At 42.6% G+C, this 21,789-nt stretch overlaps 1 protein-coding gene across 1 annotated transcript in view; it reads left to right on the top strand.

Annotated features, from left to right (window-relative positions):
* The window catches only part of N4BP2 (NEDD4 binding protein 2), a 32,488-nt gene extending 27,914 nt beyond the window's left edge, over positions 1-4,574 (top strand). The window contains exons 14-16 of the mRNA XM_056855841.1: positions 593-761; positions 3,286-3,409; positions 4,529-4,574. Of these exons, the coding sequence (XP_056711819.1) occupies positions 593-761; positions 3,286-3,409; positions 4,529-4,574 (339 nt within the window). The remainder of the gene's footprint in view (positions 1-592; positions 762-3,285; positions 3,410-4,528) is intronic.
* Positions 4,575-21,789: the final 17,215 nt, after the last annotated feature.

The raw sequence follows: 21,789 nt of genomic DNA, 5'->3' as shown, positions 1-21,789 counted from the left end.
CCAAAGTATGTTTTAACCTACGTAAATATGTGGAAAGGAAACTTGGTTGAATTTGTTGACAAGTATCTGTTTACATGAAAAATGTACTAATCCTATTATTATCAACTGATTTTTTTAAAAATGGTGATTCAGTACGTTATCGCAATGTAAGGAGTATAAATGTACACGACGATGGCTCTGATTTAGAGGAACTGGGTATGCTGTTTGAATCCTTCCAGGGCCCACAGACAAGATGTTTGGAGGCTTTCCTCTGCACGGGTCCTCCTCCAGGGGCTAGGCCAAACACTGTAAGGCAGAGTTTCATTGTTCTATACTATAGAATCTATAGCAACTCTATGCTTGTGCTCAGTTAGGGATCACATAATATATACTCTTCCTCTCTGACTCTATTTCTCCTTTACCTTATCCTGAACCCTGTTTGATCAGCCCTTACTTGATCTACTTATACAATCCAGACGTACCGTTCATTGTTCGTTGAGACATGGGGCATAACAGCTCCCTGCTCGCGAGGTTGTATTTTGAGTCCTGATACTCAGTGCAGCGCTTAGGTTGCCCCTTGTGATTTGACAGCTGTTGTGTGTTTTGAATGAAGGGCCGCCTCCATGAGCAGAAGATGAAAGAAGCAAACCATGATGCTGCTGTACAAATCTTTGAGACAGTGAATGCCTCCTTGCTGCCTGAAAATCTTTTGGATCTGCATGGTCTTCATGTGGATGAAGCTTTGGACCATTTGTCCAGAGTACTGCTGGAGAAGACAGAAGGTACCCCAAAAAAATCTCTTTGTGAAACAGTTGCTTTTTTGGATTACAGTGGACATATTAAACTTCCCTATCACTGGGAAAACTTGTCGTGGCACTGTTGCCTGTGGGTGGTGGCTGTAGCTCAGCAAACGGAGAAGATGTTTGTATATGGAAGGTCCCAAGTTCAATTTCTGGCAGCTCCAGTTAAAGGGATCTCGGGGTACATAAGAACATAAGAAAAGCCATGGCTGGATCAGACCAAGGCCCATCAAGTCCAGCAGTCTGTTCACACAGTGGCCAACCAGGTGCCTCTAGGAAGCCCCCAAACAAGACAACTGCGGCAGCACCACCCTGCCTGTGTTCTACCGCACCCAAAATAATAGGCATGCTCCTCTGATACTAGAGAGAATAGGTATGCAGCATGACTAGTATCCATTCTAACTAACAGCCATGAGTACCCCTCTCCTCCATGAATATGTCCACTCGTTCTTAAAGCCCTCAAAGCTGGCAGCCATCACCACATCCTGGGGCAGGGAGTTCCACAATTTAACTATGTGTTGTGTGAAAAAAATACTTCCTTTTATCTGTTTTGAATCTCTCACCCTCCGGCTTTAGCAGATGACCCCATGTTCTAGTATTATGGGAGAGGGAGAAAAACCTCTCTCTGTCCACTCTCTCCAAACCATGCATAATTTTATAGACCTCTATCATGTCTCCCCTTAGCCGCCTTCTTTCCAAGCTAAACAGCCCTAAGCGTCTTAACCACTCCCCATAGGACAGTTGCTCTAGTCCCCTAATCATTTTGGTTGCTCTTTTCTGCACCTTCTCAAGCTCTGTAATATCCTTTTTTAGGTGGTGACCAGAACTGTACACAGTATTCCAAGTGTGGTCTCACCATAGATTTGTACAAGGGCAGTATGATATCAGCAGTTTTATTCTCTATTCTTCGTCTAATTATGGCCAGCATGGAATTTGCCTTTTTTACAGCAGCCGCACACTGGGTTGACATCTTCATTGAGCTATCCACTACCACCCCAAGATTCCTTTCTTGGTCTGTTGCTGCCAGCACAGATCCCATCAGTGTATATGTGAAGTTGGGATTTTTTGTCCCAATATGCATCACTTTACACTTACTCACATTGAATCTCATTTGCCATTTTAATGCCCATTCTTCCAGTACGCAGAGATCCTCAAGCTCTTCATAGTCCGATTTTGTTTTAACCACCCTAAATAATTTGGTGTCATCTGCAAACTTGGCTACTTCACTGTTTAACCCCAACTCCAGGTCACTGATGAACAGGTTGAAAAGCACCCGTCCCAACATAGATCCCTGAGGCACCCCACTGCTCACATCCCGCCATTGTGAGAACTGACCATTGATTCCTACTCTCTGCTTCCTATTTTTCAGCCAGCTCTCAATCCGTAAGAGGACGTGTCCTCTTATCCCGTGACAGGAGTGCGGCAGGCTCTGGCAAGCTGCTGCCACTCACAGTAGACATTACTGGGCTGAATTCGCTGATAATCTGAGTCGGTATGAGGAAACTTAAATTGTGGAACTCCTGCCCCAGCTTGTGATGGCTGCCAACTTGGAAGCCTTTGAAGAGGGGAGTGGACATGTTCATGGAGGAGAAGGCTATTCATAGCTATTAGTAAAAATGGATACTAGTCAATATATATACCCATTCTTACCAGGATCAGAAGAGCATGCCTATTATATTAGGTGCCTTGGAACACAGGCATGATAATGCTGCTGCAGTTGTTTGTGGGCTTCCTAGAGGTACCTGATTGGCCACTGTGTGAACAGACTGCTGGACTTGGTGGACCTTGGTCAGATCCAGCATGGCCTTTCTTATGTTCTTAACTTTGTATGTTCACTTTTTTATTTACTATCTCAACAAAACAAACCATAAAACTGTCAGTGATTAAAATAAACTAACCAGCACCAAAACAACCCAGAACAGCAGCAATACCAAAGACCGCAACAAAATACAGATGAAAACTACTCAACAGCAGAAAGCCAACAAAATAAGCATTTAACCAAGTAATCCTCTATCTGAAATCCGCATGATGATTACATCACATTCACTACCTCTCTGCAATTTACCCATTGGAGTGTTTTTTCCATCCTTGAAATTGTTAAATTCCAGCGAGAATCCAGATCTTCTGTATTTTTGTCATTATTATGTCAACTTAATTAAAGCATAGGTTTCTTTAAGCTTGTTGAGCCAATTATTTAAGTCAGGGAATTTATTGTTTTTCCAATATTTCATAAGATTTGTTCTAGCAGCCATTGACATATGGAGAAACATACTCGAGTATCCTTTGGTTTGTCTGGAAAACAATTTAATAAAATTGTCTCCAGTCTTACTGGAATAACAATTTTAAGACCGTTGGATGTGATTTCAATCACTTTCATAACTTTGTATGTTCATATAAAGAAGTGAAGATAACTTCACTTATAGATGGTTTTATGCCATTACATTTTTTTAACAAAAGCTGTGTGTGAAGAGAGAACACCGTGACCCTTATCATACCTGTGTTACAGAATGCAGCCAGGCTGGTGGTAAACCATATCTCTACGTGATCACAGGAAAGGGAAACCACAGCCAGGGAGGGGTTGCTCGCATCAAACCAGCTGTCATTAAGTACCTTGGAAGCCACAAATTCAGGTGAGTTAAATAATGCTCAGGTTAAAAATTTACAACCTTCATTTATCAAATTTTTAAAAACTGGTGGTTACTTCTAAAAAAATTAGTGGAGAGTTTGGATGAATTCTGCAGAGCTGCTTGTACACATCACTAGGTCGATAGGATGCTACCCCTTTTTTCTGTGAGGCTTCTGCATAGATGTCTAGAGCAGCACTTAGAGGTAATATTTCATGCAACTCGGCTGCACTATGTTAATGTTCAGTTTTACGAGTTGTTTTTCACTTGCATGGAAAAGAGTCACTATAAAACTACTGGGGGATGGGGAAATAACAGAGGAAAGATGGAAGGCTTGGTGAATCTGGGCATAGCTTTGTATACAGAGAGTGAATCTGCATAATTTTTTCTTTTGCGTCTGTTAGGTTTATCCCAAACCCCATCTTATACTCTGACATGTTCCTGTCTTTTCACTTTTGAAAGTGTCTCTTCATATATCAGAAGGTACAGCTTTTTCACTTGATGGCCAGGATCCAAAGAGTTACTTTAGGTGTCCTCAAGGGCTTCCTGGGGAAAGCTGACCTGGCCATTGTTATCTGTGCCTTGGTAACACTCAGGTTAGATTGCTGCAATACACTCTACATGGTGCTGCTTTTGATGATAGCCCAGAAACTTCAGCTAGTACAAAATGTTGTGGCCAAAGTGTTAACAGGAGCCCTTTGCAGTGAGCCCCAGTATTTTATCAACTGTTTTGGGGTCCAGTTCAAAGTTTTGACATTTAACGTCCTAAACCAATTATGTTTAGTGTGCTTGAAGGATTTTTTCCACCTTAACAACCAGCTCAGGTCCTGAGAAAAAGGGGGGGAGACACTTGCTACAGATTTCTGGAAAATCTGGAGACATATTTCTTCCAGAAGGCCTTTGAAGGAGCTTGATATTTACCCCAGGTTTAATTGGATTGGATTTCTGGATATTGTTGGTGCTGTATTTTGTGTGTTATTAGCAGCTTTGAGCATTCATTTAAATAAAAAAGCAGCACATAAACTTCCTAAATAAATAAATAAATGCTGAACTAGTGATTGGTTCATAATATTATCTCTGATTCATAATATTATGTCTGAAGTTGCATCTTCCCTTGATTCGCAGGTTCACAGAAATCAAGCCAGGCTGCTTGAAAGTCATGCTGAAGTAAAAGGATGTTGCGAAGAGGACTGCAAAATCCGACAGTACTGAAAGACTAGCAGCTTCCAAGTATACTAGGGTTACTCTCCTACTCCTTAGAGTCTAAAAATCCATATTTTCTGTTAACGTTGTAACTTATTTTTAGATGGTATGTTTGTCAGCACATTCCCACTGCCCAACTAAATGGAATTTCTTTGTTTTTGTAAAGGTAAGTCTTTGGCAGGACTTTGCTGTCAAAAAGCCTGTGTCTTTAGAGCACTTCTGTGCAAGAAGTGAACTTCTAAGCCTGTGTCTTTAGAGCACTTCTGTGCAAGAAGCGAACAGTTCTAAGCCACCTCTTTTGACCCAATTGAGAGACTACCCAAGAGGTTCCCCAGCTCCGCCCCCTTTTTAACTTTTCCTAGTCTTCATAGGCATTGGAAAGGCAAGCAGCTCTCTTTGCAGGTTTCTAGGGTTATTTCAAAGAAGCTGAAGCTGGAGAAAAGAAGTGACCCAGTGGGTCTAGTGGCAGAACCCGACTGTTATTTGTACCCTTGATTCCTTTCCCATTCTCATAGTTGGGCAAAGGAAATCCTTACATGACTAAGACCCTTTCCAGTTGCCTGCAAACTGCCAGTGGAAGCAAGGAATTTTTAAATGATTTAATTACTATGACCATAATACATTATTTGCTAAATTCACCCTGGTCCTAAACTCTGTAGACTTCTAATGAATTAGTATCAGCGGAAGCTTCCTTATTCAGTGTTAGGATTAGGCCCATGCTGTACTGCTAGAGTAGTCGCACACAGCTGCCCTCAGCATTAGGCACAAGGAATCACCATCTCCCTTGGAGTTCTATTAATTGGATCCCCCATATGGGCCATCAGAGGAGCTGCTGAATTGGGGAGAGCCACCTCAAACTCTTCAGGAGGAAAAATTCTCCATTTACTCTACAATCGAAGTCATGCTGTCTGCTGGAGAAGACACCAAGCAGACTGGCAAAGTCGATGCAGAGCAGGTTGCCATCTCAAGGCGGTTCTCGTGCCGTCAGCAGCTGTGGAGATAATCTTGTTAAACAGCAGCCTCTCCCATCGCAGCGCTGCCCTGGCGGAAGGAGTCTTGCCTGCTGAACTGGTCCCGCTGCTGAGAAGTCTCATTCAGGATTTGGAAAGCCTGGGGTAGCTCGTGGAGTTTCATTTGGAAAAATCTTTCTTTGTTGTTGCCATAGCAGCATATTTCATACAGATTTTTAAATGCGTGAATTTGTTGCTGGGGGTAAGTGGTGACTAACTTCAGGATGTTTTTAGGCACATTTTGGAAAAGCAAAACATATGATACTGGTTATAAAATGAAGAGGGTTGAATCTTTCCCTTGGGATTCCTTGCCTCCAAAACAATCAAACTAAGATATTGACATGCTTTAACAATTTATTTTCATCAAGAAAAATTAATATGCAATCAATGTATGCTTTTCTTCTTTCAAAGTTGAAATGCAAGTGCCCTTTGAAATAGAGTTGTGGTGTGTGTGTGTTTTTTAAATTTTTTGGCATTTTTTGAATAGTTGCAGGTTGCATGTCAAGAATTACATAAACAGGAGTATGAACTATTTTTTTCTTATCCTTAGGATACAGTGAATTTTTAAGGAGTATATTTTCAAACCAGATGCCTCTTTTATGTAGAATACAACAGGTGTGCACACCTATTGTGCACAGAATTTCAGATGTGCATGTGTAACTGTAAGAGAAGAATGAACTGCACACAAACAGTGCAAATCCTACAACTACTGGCTAAATGAACTCTGATAATGTCTTTGTCTACATTGCATTAATCACCCTGGTTCTTCAGGTAAACAGGTTTTATTGGAGTGCAGAAAATTTCCAGGGTGGCTGTAGTGATGGCAGCACACAGCCAGTACTTAGGGTGCATTCTGCAGGGGGTGAGTGCCCTTGCAGTTCCAAAAGTAGGGACCACCTTTTTAGCAATCTTATTGCCAGGCTCCACCTACTCTCCACCCACAGCTGCCGACTTACAGGTGATTATTTCTGTACTCAATAATTACTTTTCAGGTGGAAAGGAAGAAAGGGGACCAGAGAGCAAAGGAGAAAGGTACAAAGCTTGCTGCTTCTGTCCCACTTCCCTGGCGCAGGAGCCCTGTAATGGTGTGTTCTAGAAGGGTGTCATAAAAGCTAATTGCAACCTCTTTAAAGGATGGGGAAATTATTGTTATAAGGGAACTTTTAACGTGAAAGATGACGATAAGGTTAAGAGAAATATCTGGCAGAAGAGGTAATGACATAAAAATCCGAACTGCCTTTTTGTTTTACAGAATTATATGGGAAAACGTGCTTTTTCTTTATTTTAAAGTCACTTGAAAGCAGAGTATTTTTTATGTGTGTGCATGCACTGCCAGATAGCCAAAGAAACCAATTCTGTTTCTGCTCCTGTTGCCATCAGTGGTAAAAGACAGGTGCATTTCCAGATTTTTTCTTGGATTCGTCAGAGAAACATAGGCAAGAATTTAATGTAAATTAAAGATGCTTTACAATACCATTTTTGCTGCATAGATAGGTCTTTTGCTTCCTGTTCAATTGATAGAAAACTGTGATTCCCCATGTCTTGTGTAAGCAGTAAAAAAAGACTTATTTGTGTCAATCACACACTTTTTCCCCCTACATAAAAAGAGGCATTTGTGTGGGGAAAACATTGTCTGAAGGGCCCAAGTTACCTGTTTAATACACTGGTGTTAATAGCTGATTTCCTTCTGGGGTGGTGATACATTCTTGCTTTGATATTAAGGTTCCAGTTATAAACTGCCTGATGTATTTGTTCAAATCCCACCCTTTTCAATGAGACATCATCAGATCAACTGATTGTACCCTCTAGTTCTTTAAAAATTGTAGTGGATTGTTATTGAGAAATAACCATTTGACAGTTCTATACATATATAGAAAAAAATTTCTTTTTCTTTTCTTTACTTTTCTGTTTTTATTTTTGTAATTAAAGGATAAAAGAAAAAAGCCAGCTTTGTTAAAAAAAATTAAGCAGATGTTCTAAAGATACTAAAATAAAATTTATATATTTTAATGTCTCATAATTTTACTCAGCTTAATCACAAGTGTCATTAACTTGAAAAGTCAGATATCTTAAACTGGGGGGAAATTATAACCCATTTACCCTTTTTGGTTGTTAGAGTTGTCCCAGATGAACTTTGTGAGGAGATCTGATGAACATGTATGAATAAGTATCATTGTTAATTCTGCCAAACGTTCAATGCAACTATTTAAAAGCAATGAAATGTACTCAGGGTGGTGGTTTTGGGTTGGGGAGGGGATAGAAAGTGCCTAGGGAAATGAGAGATTTCCAGTGTCAGTGGTTATCAGCATGTTACTAGAAAGCTCTTCTATAAATATAAATCGCATTAATCTGTGCAGTTCAGATTTCCTAGAACATTGCCTAATCTTGCTTCCTGGACAGAGGAACAGAGTACAACACACTGAATATCGGAATACTGTGTAAACTCTGACCAAGGCTGTGCTCAAGCGTTGCAGATAAGTTCTCAAAATACATTTTTCCTTCCACCCTTTTCATGGACTTGTGCAATATGTAAAATAGACAATTGCATATGTGGCTGGCAACAGTTTCCACTGGTTGCCACAGGACTTTTTCTGGCCACGTAAGTTCAGAAATAGCTGCCATCTGTGAGCCCAGGCCACATTTTAACAGCTGTCCAGGAATGTTAATGACGGAAAAAACATTCTGATTTTTTTCCATTTCAAAGGAAGGGGGGAGGCTGTTGTCTCAACTGCTGAACAGACAGTAGATGATGATAACTCTATTATCAAAGTATACATAGTAAAAATCCAATATTGTACCTCCCACTTGTCATGTCATTATAAAGAAACATGGCCAGTACACTGGTAGACTCTTATTTTTAAAAGACTTTTTAAAGGAAAGTGTATAAAGCTACTCTGTTTTCCTATCTTTTTTGTAATACTTTGCTGTTAGCTTGTAGAATTTTTATGTGAAGAATTTCAAATTAAAAATCCAGTTTAATAAAGAAATTATAATCCCATGCTTTTTTTTTTTTTAAAGGGCACTTGTCAAACGGAGAGAAAATGGACCAAAACTGAAATTTTGCTTCAGTCTTTTTAAATAAATTACTGAAATCTAAAGTAAAAACTGAGAAAATTATGGGTGGCCTGATTTTCAGCTGGTGTAGCAGAGTCAGCATGGTTAGTGGTTAAGAGCGATCGACTCTAATCTAATGAACTGGGTTCGATTCCTCACTCCTCAACATGAAGCCTGCTGGGTGACCTTGGGCCAATCACAGTTCTTTCAGAACTCTCTCAGAGGCAGGCAATGGCAAACCACCTCTGAACGTCTCTTGCATTGAAAATCCTAAGGGGTCGCCATTAGTCAGAGGGCACTTTATACATACACACATAGCATAGTAGCTACGAAATGAGCTTTTTTCAGAGAGGTCCCTGGTTCAAATTGTCACCTGAAGCCAGATGTGTACTTGCTCCCAACTGCAATATTAAGATTATATTGGCCTACCTTACAGCACTGTTGTGAGGAATATGAGATGCGGGTGAACTCTTTCAAACACTGGAAGTACTATACCAATTAATATTTTTTTAGAATTTAAGGTGGATTTACACACTAAATCCTGTGGATTTACCACTTCAAATGTCTAGTGGAAGTTCATTTGGCTGAATGGTTATCCATACAAACAAGTGTATCCCCCTGCTTGGAAAGCCAGTATTGGTGGCTGGCCTGCTCGCTCCCATGTGTGCCTGCACAAACCACTTGATGAACAACAGTGACAGGTAAGTGCAACCCTGTTAAATTGGTTCCGGAAGATTGAGGATTTTGTTTGGTTTTAAAAGCCATCAAGATGTAATGTGGCTTCAACACCACTAGAGGCTGCAAGAGCTACTACGCTGCATTCTGTTATGAATGAGCATCTTATTACCTTTTGACTCCTGTGCCCTCTGCAATTATGTGGGGTTGCCGGCTCCAGATTGGAAATACCTGGAGATTTTGGGGGTGGAGCCTGAGGAGAGCGGGGTTTGGGGAAGGGAGGGACTTCAATGCCATAGAGTCCAATTGCCAAAGCAGCCATTTTCTCCAGGTGAACTGATCTCTGTTGCCTGGAGATCAGTTGTAATAGCGAGAGATCTCCAGCCATCACCTGGGGGTTGGCAATCCTAGCCAGAAAATTTGTGGGGCATGGCCCTTTTCCTCCCCTCTCTCCACCACAGAGCAGAACTTTCCAACTGACACAGCCCTCCTGCTTCTGCAAATGGGCAGAGGAGAAGGCGGTAACCTGCGGACGGCTGCCCAGTGCCTTTGTAGCTTAGTGGGGATTTTAAGGCCAGATAGGCTGTGTAAAATTCATCTCCTCTCAGGAAGCAGAAAGTGAAAGCGCAGCCCATGTAAGTAACTGCTAAATGAGCTGGTGGGTTCAGAAAAAAATGTAACTAGTATTTCAAGGAAAGATGTTGATGATCCAAATTACACCACTTCCTCATGGTACCGGTAGATGGAGTTTTGCAATAAGGTTTTTCCACCTGACATCACATAAAATGAAGTATGAATAGTTGTTGCCTTCAGCATTTATGTGAGACCAGTGACAAATCACAGACACATAGGGTTGCCAGGTCCCTCTTCAATATGAAATATACACCAGTTGAAGAACTACTGCGCTCTGTAATATTTTTGTTTATTAACTTTGATATAAATACATAACATTTTTTGTTAAAATATTGGATAGCCATAGTAGCTGTGTTATTGAATATACCACCTGGAGGTTGGCAACCCTACGCAACTACAAGGCCTGAGCTGCAAAAGAAAAACTTGCAGAGGCCCCCTCCAGTGTGAGACAGGAACAGAATAGCCAGGAAACAAATGAGCTTTGCTGACTGCAATGTTTACGCGTATATGTACCTCTAAGTGAGCCCTCATTCTGTTTTCCCCTTGAGGTCTGTATAGGAGGGGCCTCATTTTGGTCTCGTGCCTGGTGAGAAAGCGGCAGTCTGTCAGTGTATGGTAGGGTTCTCCATTGGCAAATGTTCTCTCCCAGGTGGAAGCTGCCAGTCTCCTATGCGTTGGCTGCAGGGCAGGACTGAAGGGCAAACTGGAATCAGGAGAGGTAAGCTCAACCCTATCGCCCAGGCCTCAGAGGATACTACTATGCTGACTCCCTAAAATGGGATTGGGGCCTTTAAAAAATGGAAACCCAAATTGCAATGCCATCATGGCCAATAAAAAAACCAATTCACAGCCCCAAAGGTGCCAAATATACAAAACTATGACAACGTACCCCTCTCGCCCCTGCATCTTTTATAATAAAGGAGTAGGTGAAACAGCTTCAGACACGGAGGCAGCTACGTTAATCCCTTGTGAATGCATGAAAAGCAAGAGGTTCTTGTGACGTTAGAGCGCGGTAGCAAAAGGCGAGTTCCATATGTTCTGCTGAGGTCTTTAGAAAGAGACAGCTCTAGCGACACCTGTTAGCCATGTTAGTTAAATGGAAGCTGCACAGTATGCCTCTGAATATCTGGGGCAGACCACAAGAGAGCATTTTTGCCTTCATGGTGGCTTGTGGGCTTCTTAGAATAATCTGGCCGGCCTCTGTTAGGAGCAAGGGGCTTGCTAGCTGAGCCTTCAGCCTGATGCAAGAGGGTTCTTGGATCCTTACGGTTAAAAGCTATTAAAATTAGTATTTATCTTATGTCCCCTGCTAAAGAATTCGCAACAAAAAAAGCAAAGTTAAAAACAGCAAAAACAACATTGAGTTATGCAGAGCAGATTTCTCTCGGTCATAATTTTCAAAAGACTTCTTGCACACGTACAAGTCACAGAATCATTTGTTAATCACAGTGATCCAATTATAGAGGTGGGAACCGGGGTCCTAGAACTAAATTTGCATCTTACAACATTGACAAAATATATGAATAGCTGTGCTATCTTTTCTCATTTCACATTTAAACCTAGAGCTTTTTGATTGCATGTTTGGCCCACGTAGATCATTTTATATGCACCAATGCCTGTGGGTTTCTATTTGTATTTATGTGTTCCACCCATGTGATCTGCCAGCAAGAAAACAAGGGTATGCAGCTAGTGTAAGTTGCACATAAGAGCTGGTTCACAAAGTGTTCTGTGCATAGTTGTACTGCATGTGCAAACCCAAAGGTCATCCTACACACTGCTGCTTGTACACAGTTGGGCTCAGTGCAAACAGCCGTCTTATTTAGAATTTGCTAATGGATGTTCAGTCCATAAATTTCACCTGCCTTTACCCTATCAGAATATTTTACAAGTTGCCAATGAAGGGCTACTCCAAATCTCAAATTTCAGACTGCCCTAAAAGAAGTAAATTTTTTTATCCATTGGTGTTAATGATGCTTCCCTAAGCCAAATGTTCTTTTCTTTTGTGCACCAAGAAAAACAGCATCAGAATCCTTAAGTGGTTGCATTGCCCCTATTCACAGACATGTCCCCCCAGCCCAGAGCCCTATATTTTTATGCGTGCATGCACACACACACACACAGTTCTTGCACATTCAAACATCTAATTTTTTTCCCCCGAAGAAGACAGTGGATTCGCACACGCTAAAGAAAGCACTCAAAGATCAGCTGTCCCCACTGAAATCAAACAAGGTAGCCGTCATAGGCAGGGGAGCCAGCATACGTGCGTTGGAACATTTATGCTCATCAGACATTTACAGGTTGGAAACAAAGAGCTAAAGGGGATAGAAAATTGTAAGCCATTTGCCCCACTTCCTTTCCTGGTCTGAGGTCACCTAGTGCGCTTCCTCATTGAGCAGAAGTTTGAACAGCTATCCCCAGTCGAAGACCAGCTGCACAAACCTGATTTCATTTGTGGCTTGTATAAGATCCTAGGATCAGAGCTTTTCTGCATGCTCATCTTACTCCTGATTTTCTTAGGAGTTAATCCAGTATGGGAATTGGTTTGGGCACAGTTCTTCCACATGTCTGCTCTCCCTCTGCATTTTCACAGTTGCGGAGTTAATTTGTTTTCTTCTGCATGTGCCTTAAATAATCAGGATTTTAAAGGGTCGGTCAAGTCACTGTATACTACCTCCCCCCTTTTTAATTTTTCACACATGCTTGTATCAATATAACCATAGTATGGCTGCATTTTTAAAAATTGCACTCAAATATCAATATATTGTATAGTGCTGTAATAACAGGTGAAGCAGGTTCTCTGAATTCTCAGCTTTCTTTTTTTTTAAGTAAGTCTCCAGTGCTGTCCTTTGCACAGATAGGTATATCTCCTCAAGGAAGGAGCTAGAGCCTTTTTTTTTTTTATAATGAAAGCTGGGAATTCAGAGAACTTGCTGCAGGCTGCCACATCTCCATGGGAGGTAGCCCTTCTGTGGCATATTTGTTTCCCTACTACCCCCCACCCCAAATCTTTAGACCTCATGTGCGTATATAAACATTTATTTTATAAAGTGAACATTTTTACATAGCTGGTTGCAAGCATCCTTCTTATCTTTGAAAATTACTCAATGGCTGTGCACCTTTCAGAGTTGTTCTAGTTTTGTTTTTTGGAGATTTTTTTTAAGTGGCAAAGAGCCACATAGCTCTTTGTCTCTGCCATTTTGTGAATCTTTTAATTTTAGGTCAATGATGAGCAGAAAGGGTACTATTGCTGGGTCAGGACTTGTGGGAATATTATACAAAGGATCATATTTACTTATTTATTTGACATATTTGACATCTCATATCCTCAAGGCATAACAACACAAAAACAAGTTGTTCAAAAACATAAGAGGCTGTTCACTAAATAAAACAGTAGGGAAAAAACCACACAAAATTAAAAAGGCAAAAGTTTAAAAAAAAAAACAGACAAATCTGCCAAAACACCTGCAGCAAATGCCTTCTGAAACAGAACTGTCTTACATGCTTTCCTAACTGCTGCCAGTGAAGACGCCTTCTGTACCCACTCTGGTAGGCCTGCACCTTTCCATAGAGCAAGGCTGGTTGTTGCTATAAAGACAGCCCTAAGAGAAGGCACCAGAAGGAAAAGGCTGTCTAGGGAACGTAACTGGGGTGTGCAAGTATGCCAGGAGATGTGGTGGATCGATAAATGGGAGGTTCCCAGGCCATGAAGAGCTTTAAGGCTGTCACCGCACTTGTATTCCCAGCAATGTATTAAGAGTTTGAAAATGTTATAAAAAATACTGTTCGCACTTTCTATGTATTCCCAGCGATGTATTAAGAGTTTGAAAACGTTATAAAAAATACTGTTCGCACTTTGTTTGGCCCCTTTAGCTGTGAAGACGTCTTCCAACCATTTATAAGCCGTGGTATCCAAAAACCCTTTTAAAGCGATGTTTTTTACAACATTTTCAAACTCTTAATACATCACTGGGAATACAAAGTGCGGTAACCCCCTAAGAGTAACAACCGGCATTTTTAAAAGAGCTTGGAAGCAAATAGGTAACCAGTGCAGTTAACGCAGCAGCAGAGTGAAGTGTTCTGACCGGCTGCCACACTTTGCACAAACTGAAGCTTCTGAGATGTCTTCAAGGCAGCCCCATGTAGAGTGTGCATTACAGCAGTAACGGATCACTGTTTCTGGGTCTGAAGAGTCTAAATAAGGGCTCAGCTTATGAGCACAATGTAATTGAGAGAAGGTGCTTCTAACAACAACATCGGCCTGTTTTAGCCATCAACAAAGCCAGGTCAAAGAGCACCCCCAAGCTCTTAACTTGATCTGCCAAAGAAACTTTAACCCCCATCTAGGTCTGGTAGTAACCTCCAGGTACTGTGGGAACACACAAATTAGAAAGCTGTAAGTTAGTTAGCAAACAAAGAAACAGCTTCAAACTGCAAAACAATACAAGTTTGTATTAAACAACAAATAATCATGCACCATACATATGGTACAACAAACATGGACAATGTCCAGCCAAGTAAATTCTATATACAATTGAAGCCACCGCAGGGAATATTTACAGTCCTGGGCTTGAGAGCATCTTTTCTCTTCAAGAGATAAGGTAATAAGTCAATGCTACAAAAGTCCGGTTCACTTTCTGTTTATGTCAGCCTTCCTCAGGGGCTCAACGCTAGCTGTATTCACATACAGTGTAAATATTCCCTGCGGTGGCTTCAATTGTATATAGAATTTACTTGGCTGGACATTGTCCATGTTTGTTGTACCATATGTATGGTGCATGATTATTTGTTGTTTAATACAAACTTGTATTGTTTTGCAGTTTGAAGCTGTTTCTTTGTTTGCTAACCTCCAGGTACTAGCAAAAGAACAACAGCACAAGCTCTTATGTAAAGAAATACAATGATATATTCAAAAAGTGTGTAAAAAACACACCAACGAGAATAACACTGTTATACTGTACTGACGGCGCAAAATAGTTACAAAATGTTGTAACTATTAAAGTTACAACAAGATTGCCTTGGTGTTTAAGTTTAGTTCATTAAACTGCATATTTCACTGATTTTGCGCCGTCAGTTCAGTATAACAGTATTATTCTTGTTGGTGTGTTTTTTACATACTTTTTAAATATATCATTGTATTTCTTTACATAAGAGCTTATGCTGTTCTTTTGCTTGTATTCTCTAACTTATTCAGCACTATTTTTTGTAGTTTTTGATGCAACCTCCAGGTACTAACTGGAGATCTCCCGCTATTACAGCTGATCTCCAGCCGATAGAGATCAGTTCACCTGGAGAAAATGGCCGCTTTGGCAATTGGACCCTATGGTATTGAAGTCCCTCCCCTCCCCCTCAGGCTCCGCCCCCAAAACTTCCCGCTGGTGGCAAAGAGGGACCTGGTAACCCCATCTGGTAGAATGACATCTGCCAAACATTCTGCCTCTCCAACCATTGTCAGCTCCATTTTGTCCGTTTGTTTACCCTCTGCCATTTTACCACGGCTTCAAGACGCTGGCCCAGGATCCTCACAGCTACCTGTGGGGCTGGGGCTCGTTTTGCTTTATCATGTGGGAACACTCTGAGGTTCTGGTAAACTGCTGCCACTCAATGTAATTCAGGGATGGGCCCAGTCGTGACCCATGGGCCAATTCACTCCTGCAAAGCAACTGGGTGGCCCAGGCTAGCCTGATCTCGTCAGATCTCAGCTAAGCAGGATCAGCCCTGGTTAGTATTTGGATGGGAGACCACCAAGGAAGTCCAGGGTTGCTGTGCAGAGGAAGGCGCTGGCAAACCACCTCTGTTCGTCTCTTGCCATGAAAACCCCAAAAAAGGGGTCGCCATAAGTCGGCTGTGACTTGACAGCACTTTACACACACACACACACACACACACACACACAAAGCAACTTTATCCGCCTCTCACTCAAAGTGTCAAAATCTTGACCAAGTTGCATGTGCTCCAGAAGTGTGACCATGACCATTAGGTGACTGAAAAAGCTGTTACCCATAAATGGGTCAAATTGTGCAGCTAAATACATTTCTAACCCCTTTCTGTACCATTGTCTAGAGAACAAAATAGTCACAATGAATGCAGACATTGAAGTTGTGACTTGGTGGTGGTGCTGTGCGTTAGATAGTCTGTTGGTGGTAATTGAGTATAGAGGCCGCTCCTTATACGTTTTTGAACAAATGTTTTATGTCAGTGGCTAAGACAGGACCAGTGCAAGATGTTTTTATTCCTGAGGTAGAAATTCCAAACAGAACCCAGTAAAAACACAACGATAAAGGAAATAATTGACAGAGTTCTCCTTTTCAATTTCAGAGAAATACCGGTAGGCCAATTTCAATTTCAGAGAAATGGGAAAAAGGAGATTGAGACTGGGAAGGGCAGCCATGAAGGAGCTGGAAAAGATTCTTAAGTGTAAGGATGTGTCACTGGCCACCAAGATCAAGTTAATTCATGCCATCGTATTCCCGTATTACTATGTATGGGTGTGAGAGCTGGACAATGAAAGCAGATAGGAAGAAAGTAGATTCCTTTGAAATGTGGTGTTGGAGGAGAGAGTTACGGATACTGTGGACCGCCAAAAAAACAAATCAGTGGGTTTAAGATCAAATCAAGCCTGAACTGACCCTAGAAGCTAAAATAACTAAACTGAGGCTGTCGTACTTTGGACATATTATAAGAAGACAAGAGTCACTGGAAAAGACAATCATGCTAGGAAAAGTTGAAGGCAGCAGGAAAAGAGGAAGACCCAACAAGAGATGGACTGACTCTATAAAGCAGGGATGGGGAACCTTTTTCCTGCCAAGGGCCATTTGCATACTTATAACATCATTTGGGGCCATAACCAGGTGTAGATCTCCCGGCGGGGAGGAGGCTAGGGTTTCCAGATCTCCAGCCACCACCTGGAGGTTGGCAACCCCAGGGGAGGCCACACAGAGAAGGCCTGGAGGGCACCCCTGCTCCCCCCATCCTCCCCCCCCAGGCGGGAGGGCAGCCAGTGGTGGGCCCGAGCAAACGAGGCGCCAGGGGGCGCAGCCCACAGCCGATCCGCAGGGAAGGAAGGGAGGAAGGAAAGAAAACAGAGAAAGAGGAAAAGGGAGGGAGGGGAAAAGAGAGAAAGGGAGAAAGAAATGGAGGGAGGGGGAGAAAGAAAGAAAAGGATGGAGGGAGACAAAGAGTCAGAAAAAGAGGGAGAGAGGGAGAGAAAGGAGAGTGACAGGAAAAAGAGGAAGAAAGAAAAGCCTTCCCACACACACACACCCCCGCGCACACCGGCCCCACACGACCAGGCCCCAGCCTCCACGCCTCCCTCACACACACACACACACACGGCCCCGGAGCTCCAGAGGGCCACGGAAAATGTCCTCGGGGGCCGCATACGGCCCCCGGGCCTGAGGTTCCCCATCCCTGCTATAAAGGAAGCCACGGCCCTCAGTTTGCAAGATCTGAGCAAGGCTGTTAAGGATAGGACACTTTGGAGGACACTGATTCATAGGGTCGCCATGAGTCAGAAACGACTTGACGGCACTTAACACACACACACACAGGCCATGTTACTCTGTTGTAGCAAAAGTAAACAAGAATATTCTGGCACCTTAAAACTAACAAGGTTTATTCTAGTGTAAGCTTTCATGGATGAGAGCCCACTTAATCAGAAGCACATGGTGGGTCATAAGAACATGAGAACATAAGAAAAGCCCTGCTGGATCAGACCAAGGGCCATCAAGTCCAGCAGTCTGTTCACACAGTGGCCAACCAGGTGCCTAGGAAGCTAGGGTTGCCAATCTCCATGTAATAGCAGAAGATCTCCTTCTATTACAACTGATCTCCAGCCGATAGAGATCAGTTCACCCGGAGAAAATGGCCGCTTTGGCAATTGGACTCTATGGGATTGAAGCCCCTCCCCAAACCCCACCCTCCCCAGGCTCCACCTCCAAACTCTCCTGCCGATTGCAAAGAGGATCCTGGCAACCCTATAGGAAGCCCACAAACAACATGACTGCAGCAGCATTATCCTGCCTGTGTTCCATGGCACCTAATATAATAGGCATGCTCCTCTGACACTGGAGAGAATAGGTATGCATCACGACTAGTATCCATTTTGACTAGTAGCCATGGATAGCCCTCTCCTCCATAAACATGTCCACTCCCCTTAAAGCCTTCCCAGTTGGCAGCCATCACCACATCCTGGGGCAGGGAGTTCCACAATTTAACTATGCGTTGTGTCCTTACTAAGCAGACATTTATACATGAAGCTATAAAGGAAAACATATAAATAGCTGAGTCAAAGGGCTAAAAGTATACATAATGCCACCGTATACTGTACTGGCTGCATTTCATGGACTTTTCACCCTGTTTATCGTCTCCCCGCCCCCCCTCAAAATCTCATATAAAACTGTCAGCTGCGTTCGGACCTACCACAGGCATCTGATGAAGTGGGTCGGCAAAAGGCTACAGCTGATGTCAGAATGATTTTTTTAAGTGCCACAAGACTCCTGTTTGGTTTTTGGGCTGCTTTGTAATGGTGCTGGAAGTCTGGCATCTGAGAAGGCCTGCTCCCTTCCCCTCTTGACAGGGCTGTTCTGAAGAAAGGATTTGGTTGGTACATTGTGGGAGAATGGCTTGCTTGAGCGAGAGAGAGAGAGGGAAAGGATGGCTGAGGGGTGGGTGGTGGTGGTGGTGAGAAAAGAACCAGTTTCGAGGAAGACATCCCCCTGCCCCCCCCCACATCTTTCTGCCAGCTTGACATGCTCAAATTGTCTCAGTCATGACACACACACCAAAACCCGCAAAACCCACAGAGACTGTGTCAGGCAGCTCTCAGGAAACGGAGATGAACGAAAACTCGCTTGCTTATATCTCTCTTCTCATCAGAGCTCCTGCTGCCTCCTCCTCGCTCTGGCCATCAAGGCATCCTTGCCAACTATACTCTACTGGTGGGGCTTACTTGAAAACTCTGCTTCGTTTTCTCTGCTTTTTAGGGAATTAAACCATTCATCTGGTGCAAGAACTACAGCTGGGAAGAGAAATGTGCCGTTTCTTTTCCGGATCACCTTCCTAAGAAAATATTTGCTCCGAACGCTTTACAAGTGATTTGGTTTCTCATTCTGCATTTGGTAAGTAGAGCCGTCTTCTTCTTTTTGTGTTGTTAAAAAAAAAAAAGTGGACCAACGCACTTCTAAATGTCTGATGCGGAAGTGAAGCCTATGCCTAAATGCTCTTATTGAAAGCAGTGTTGGGCTGTGTGTTTTTAATACTTTGTGTTAAGGTTTTTGGGGGTTTTTTAAGTGCAGAGATGTTCTTGCTTCAAATAGCGGCCTAACGCTTTCCGTTTTGTGTGTAGAAAGCTTAAGGAGAGAGACACACAGTTCAGACCCTGGCAGCCGTCTGAATTCAGGGGGCCCTTCACTATTGAGGCCAGAGGTTGGGAGGTCGTCTGAAAAGCAAAGCTCTTTCTGTCCACTTCCATTTTCAGCGGGTGGTGGGGCTGTCAGTTAGATCAAACAAGCAGAAGGCAGATCATGGGACAGCCCTATTCCCCACCCCCCACCCCTAGTGAATTCTTGCTTGGATTCCTGTATGCAACAGCAATCCTCAGTACCGTACTGGCCGAAATATACATCATTTAAGAAGCGGTTTTGACAGAATGGTTATAATGCCGATAATGTGCATGAGAAGCAACTAAGAGACACCCAGCCCTGTGCCAAGGAGTTTCTAATGTAAAATTTGCCATGGAAGTCACAGTTGAGAGGGGAGAAAGATGGTGAAAGTAGGCTGTTGATTCAGCGTAGGAAAATACGTATTTTGTTACACAGATTTATGTTCCAGCAGGGGCTGAGAATTGTGGGATTGTACTAGGGTTGCCAAACTCCAGGTGAAGACTGGAGATCTCCTTGATTACAGCTGATCTCCATACTACACAGATCTGTTCCTCTGGAGAAAATGGCTGCGTTGGAGGGTGGGCTTTATGGCATTATACCCCACTGAGGTCCTTCCCTAAACCCCACCCTTCCCAGGCTCGACTCCCAAATCTCCAGGAATTTCCCAACCCAGAGTTGGCAGGCCTAGATTTTGCCCCGGGTTTCAAGAGAAATGTAGGTTTTGAGTAGAGACTTGTGGGAAGCAGTGCCGGATTTATCTATAAGCTAAACAAGCTATAGCTTAGGGGCCCACTCTCTTGGGGCCCCCCAAAAAATTTAAAAGAAATAATAATTATTTCACTATTAATATACTTCTTAATTGTATTTCAGTTCAACGATTACTTTGATAAAATACATATTTTGTTATGTGCAAATGGCTTTAGATACCTATTAGGTCCATAAATTACCATATAGCATATATTCAACACAAAAAAACAGCGACAATTTGTTGTTGACAAAGGACAGCTGGACATATAAAGGGCCCCATTACCTTCAAAAGCTTAGGGCCTCATCAAACCTAAATCCGGCCCTGGTGGGAAGTGACAGCGGTGAGCATTTCATAGACGTTCTGCAAGGGACTTCCAGACCTCAAGAGCTGCAGGGCAGAAAGGATGGAATTGTTGAAAGGAGAACTTTGGACCATTAGAGATGGCAGAATTGGAAGAGCAAATCTCTCAACCAACTCTTAGCCAAAATCAAAGGCAGGATAGCGTAGGACATTCCCTGGGTGGATGTGGGCCAGTCTCTCTCTTTCTCTCTCTCACACACACAGCATAATGTGCCTCACAGGTTAGTTGTGAGGATAAAATGGAGGGTGGGGGGACTGATGTACACTGCCCTGACCTGAGTTCCTTGGAGGAGGGGCAGCATAAAATAAATAAAACTTACACAACCGTTTTAACATAAAATTAGAACGGAGTCAAGGGTGTTTTCTGTAAGGTGGGATCTTCCACATCGTTTTGAAAATTATTTGACCTTAGCATTTCAACAAAAATTTGCCACTGAAGAATCAGGCCTGGGTGTTCCCATTATTTGTCCGTATCTGTCTTGCACTGAAGGCAACTTACAATAGTCAGTAAAAGGTACATACTAAACGTCAATAGATATCCATCCAAAAAGTCCCATTGCTGTAAGATAAAACCCACCAGTGGTAAGACCTCCAAGAAGGCCCTTCTAAAAAGGACACTTCCGCGGTCCTTTTGGAAAGCTGCTGTTGAAGGTGCCCTCCAAAATCTCTATGACCACTTATGGTTGAGGATGGCTACGGTTTTCTATCAGTGCTGGCCTCCCTAACCCCCCCCCCTCTTTAGCAGCTTTATTCAGTCAGATCACTAGGTAGGGGGACTTACGGCCCATAGGCTCTGCAATGGTGTATACAACTGAGGAGCGCCATCTTTGCACGTATGCACTTTTATTCTGATTTTACTGATTTGTAGTTTTCGGGGCTAGATTTTATTGGTATATCATGTTTTAATGTATTTTAATGGTTTAATATGTTTATGTCTCTTGTAAGCCGCTCTGATACTGGCTTTGGTGGGGAGAGCAGGACATGAGTGATGAATAAATAAATAAATTCCCCAGGATTTGTGCCATGACAGAAACAGCAAGGGAGCTTCCCAATGAAAAGTGCAGCTGGCAGATGGAGTACACCTCTGTGGTGTACCTATGAGGGCACCCAAGCTCAATTGAATAAGCAAGTGTTTTAAGGCACAATCCAACCAAACTTATTATCCTGACTGTTTTGATGGCAGATATTTAAACATGCATTGAGGTCTCTCTTTGAAAAGTAATCTCCATCAGAATTTCCTCCTGTCACTTATATTTAATTAGAAGACAAATTCAGAACATTGAAATTCAAAACATAGCCCTTGTGCATTTATGAACGAAAAGA

The sequence above is a fragment of the Euleptes europaea genome, chromosome 9 (assembly GCF_029931775.1).
Source record: "Euleptes europaea isolate rEulEur1 chromosome 9, rEulEur1.hap1, whole genome shotgun sequence".
Classification (NCBI taxonomy): domain Eukaryota; kingdom Metazoa; phylum Chordata; class Lepidosauria; order Squamata; family Sphaerodactylidae; genus Euleptes; species Euleptes europaea.
The sequence above is the reverse complement of the archived record's forward strand: the minus strand, read 5'-3'. Positions and strand labels throughout refer to the sequence as shown.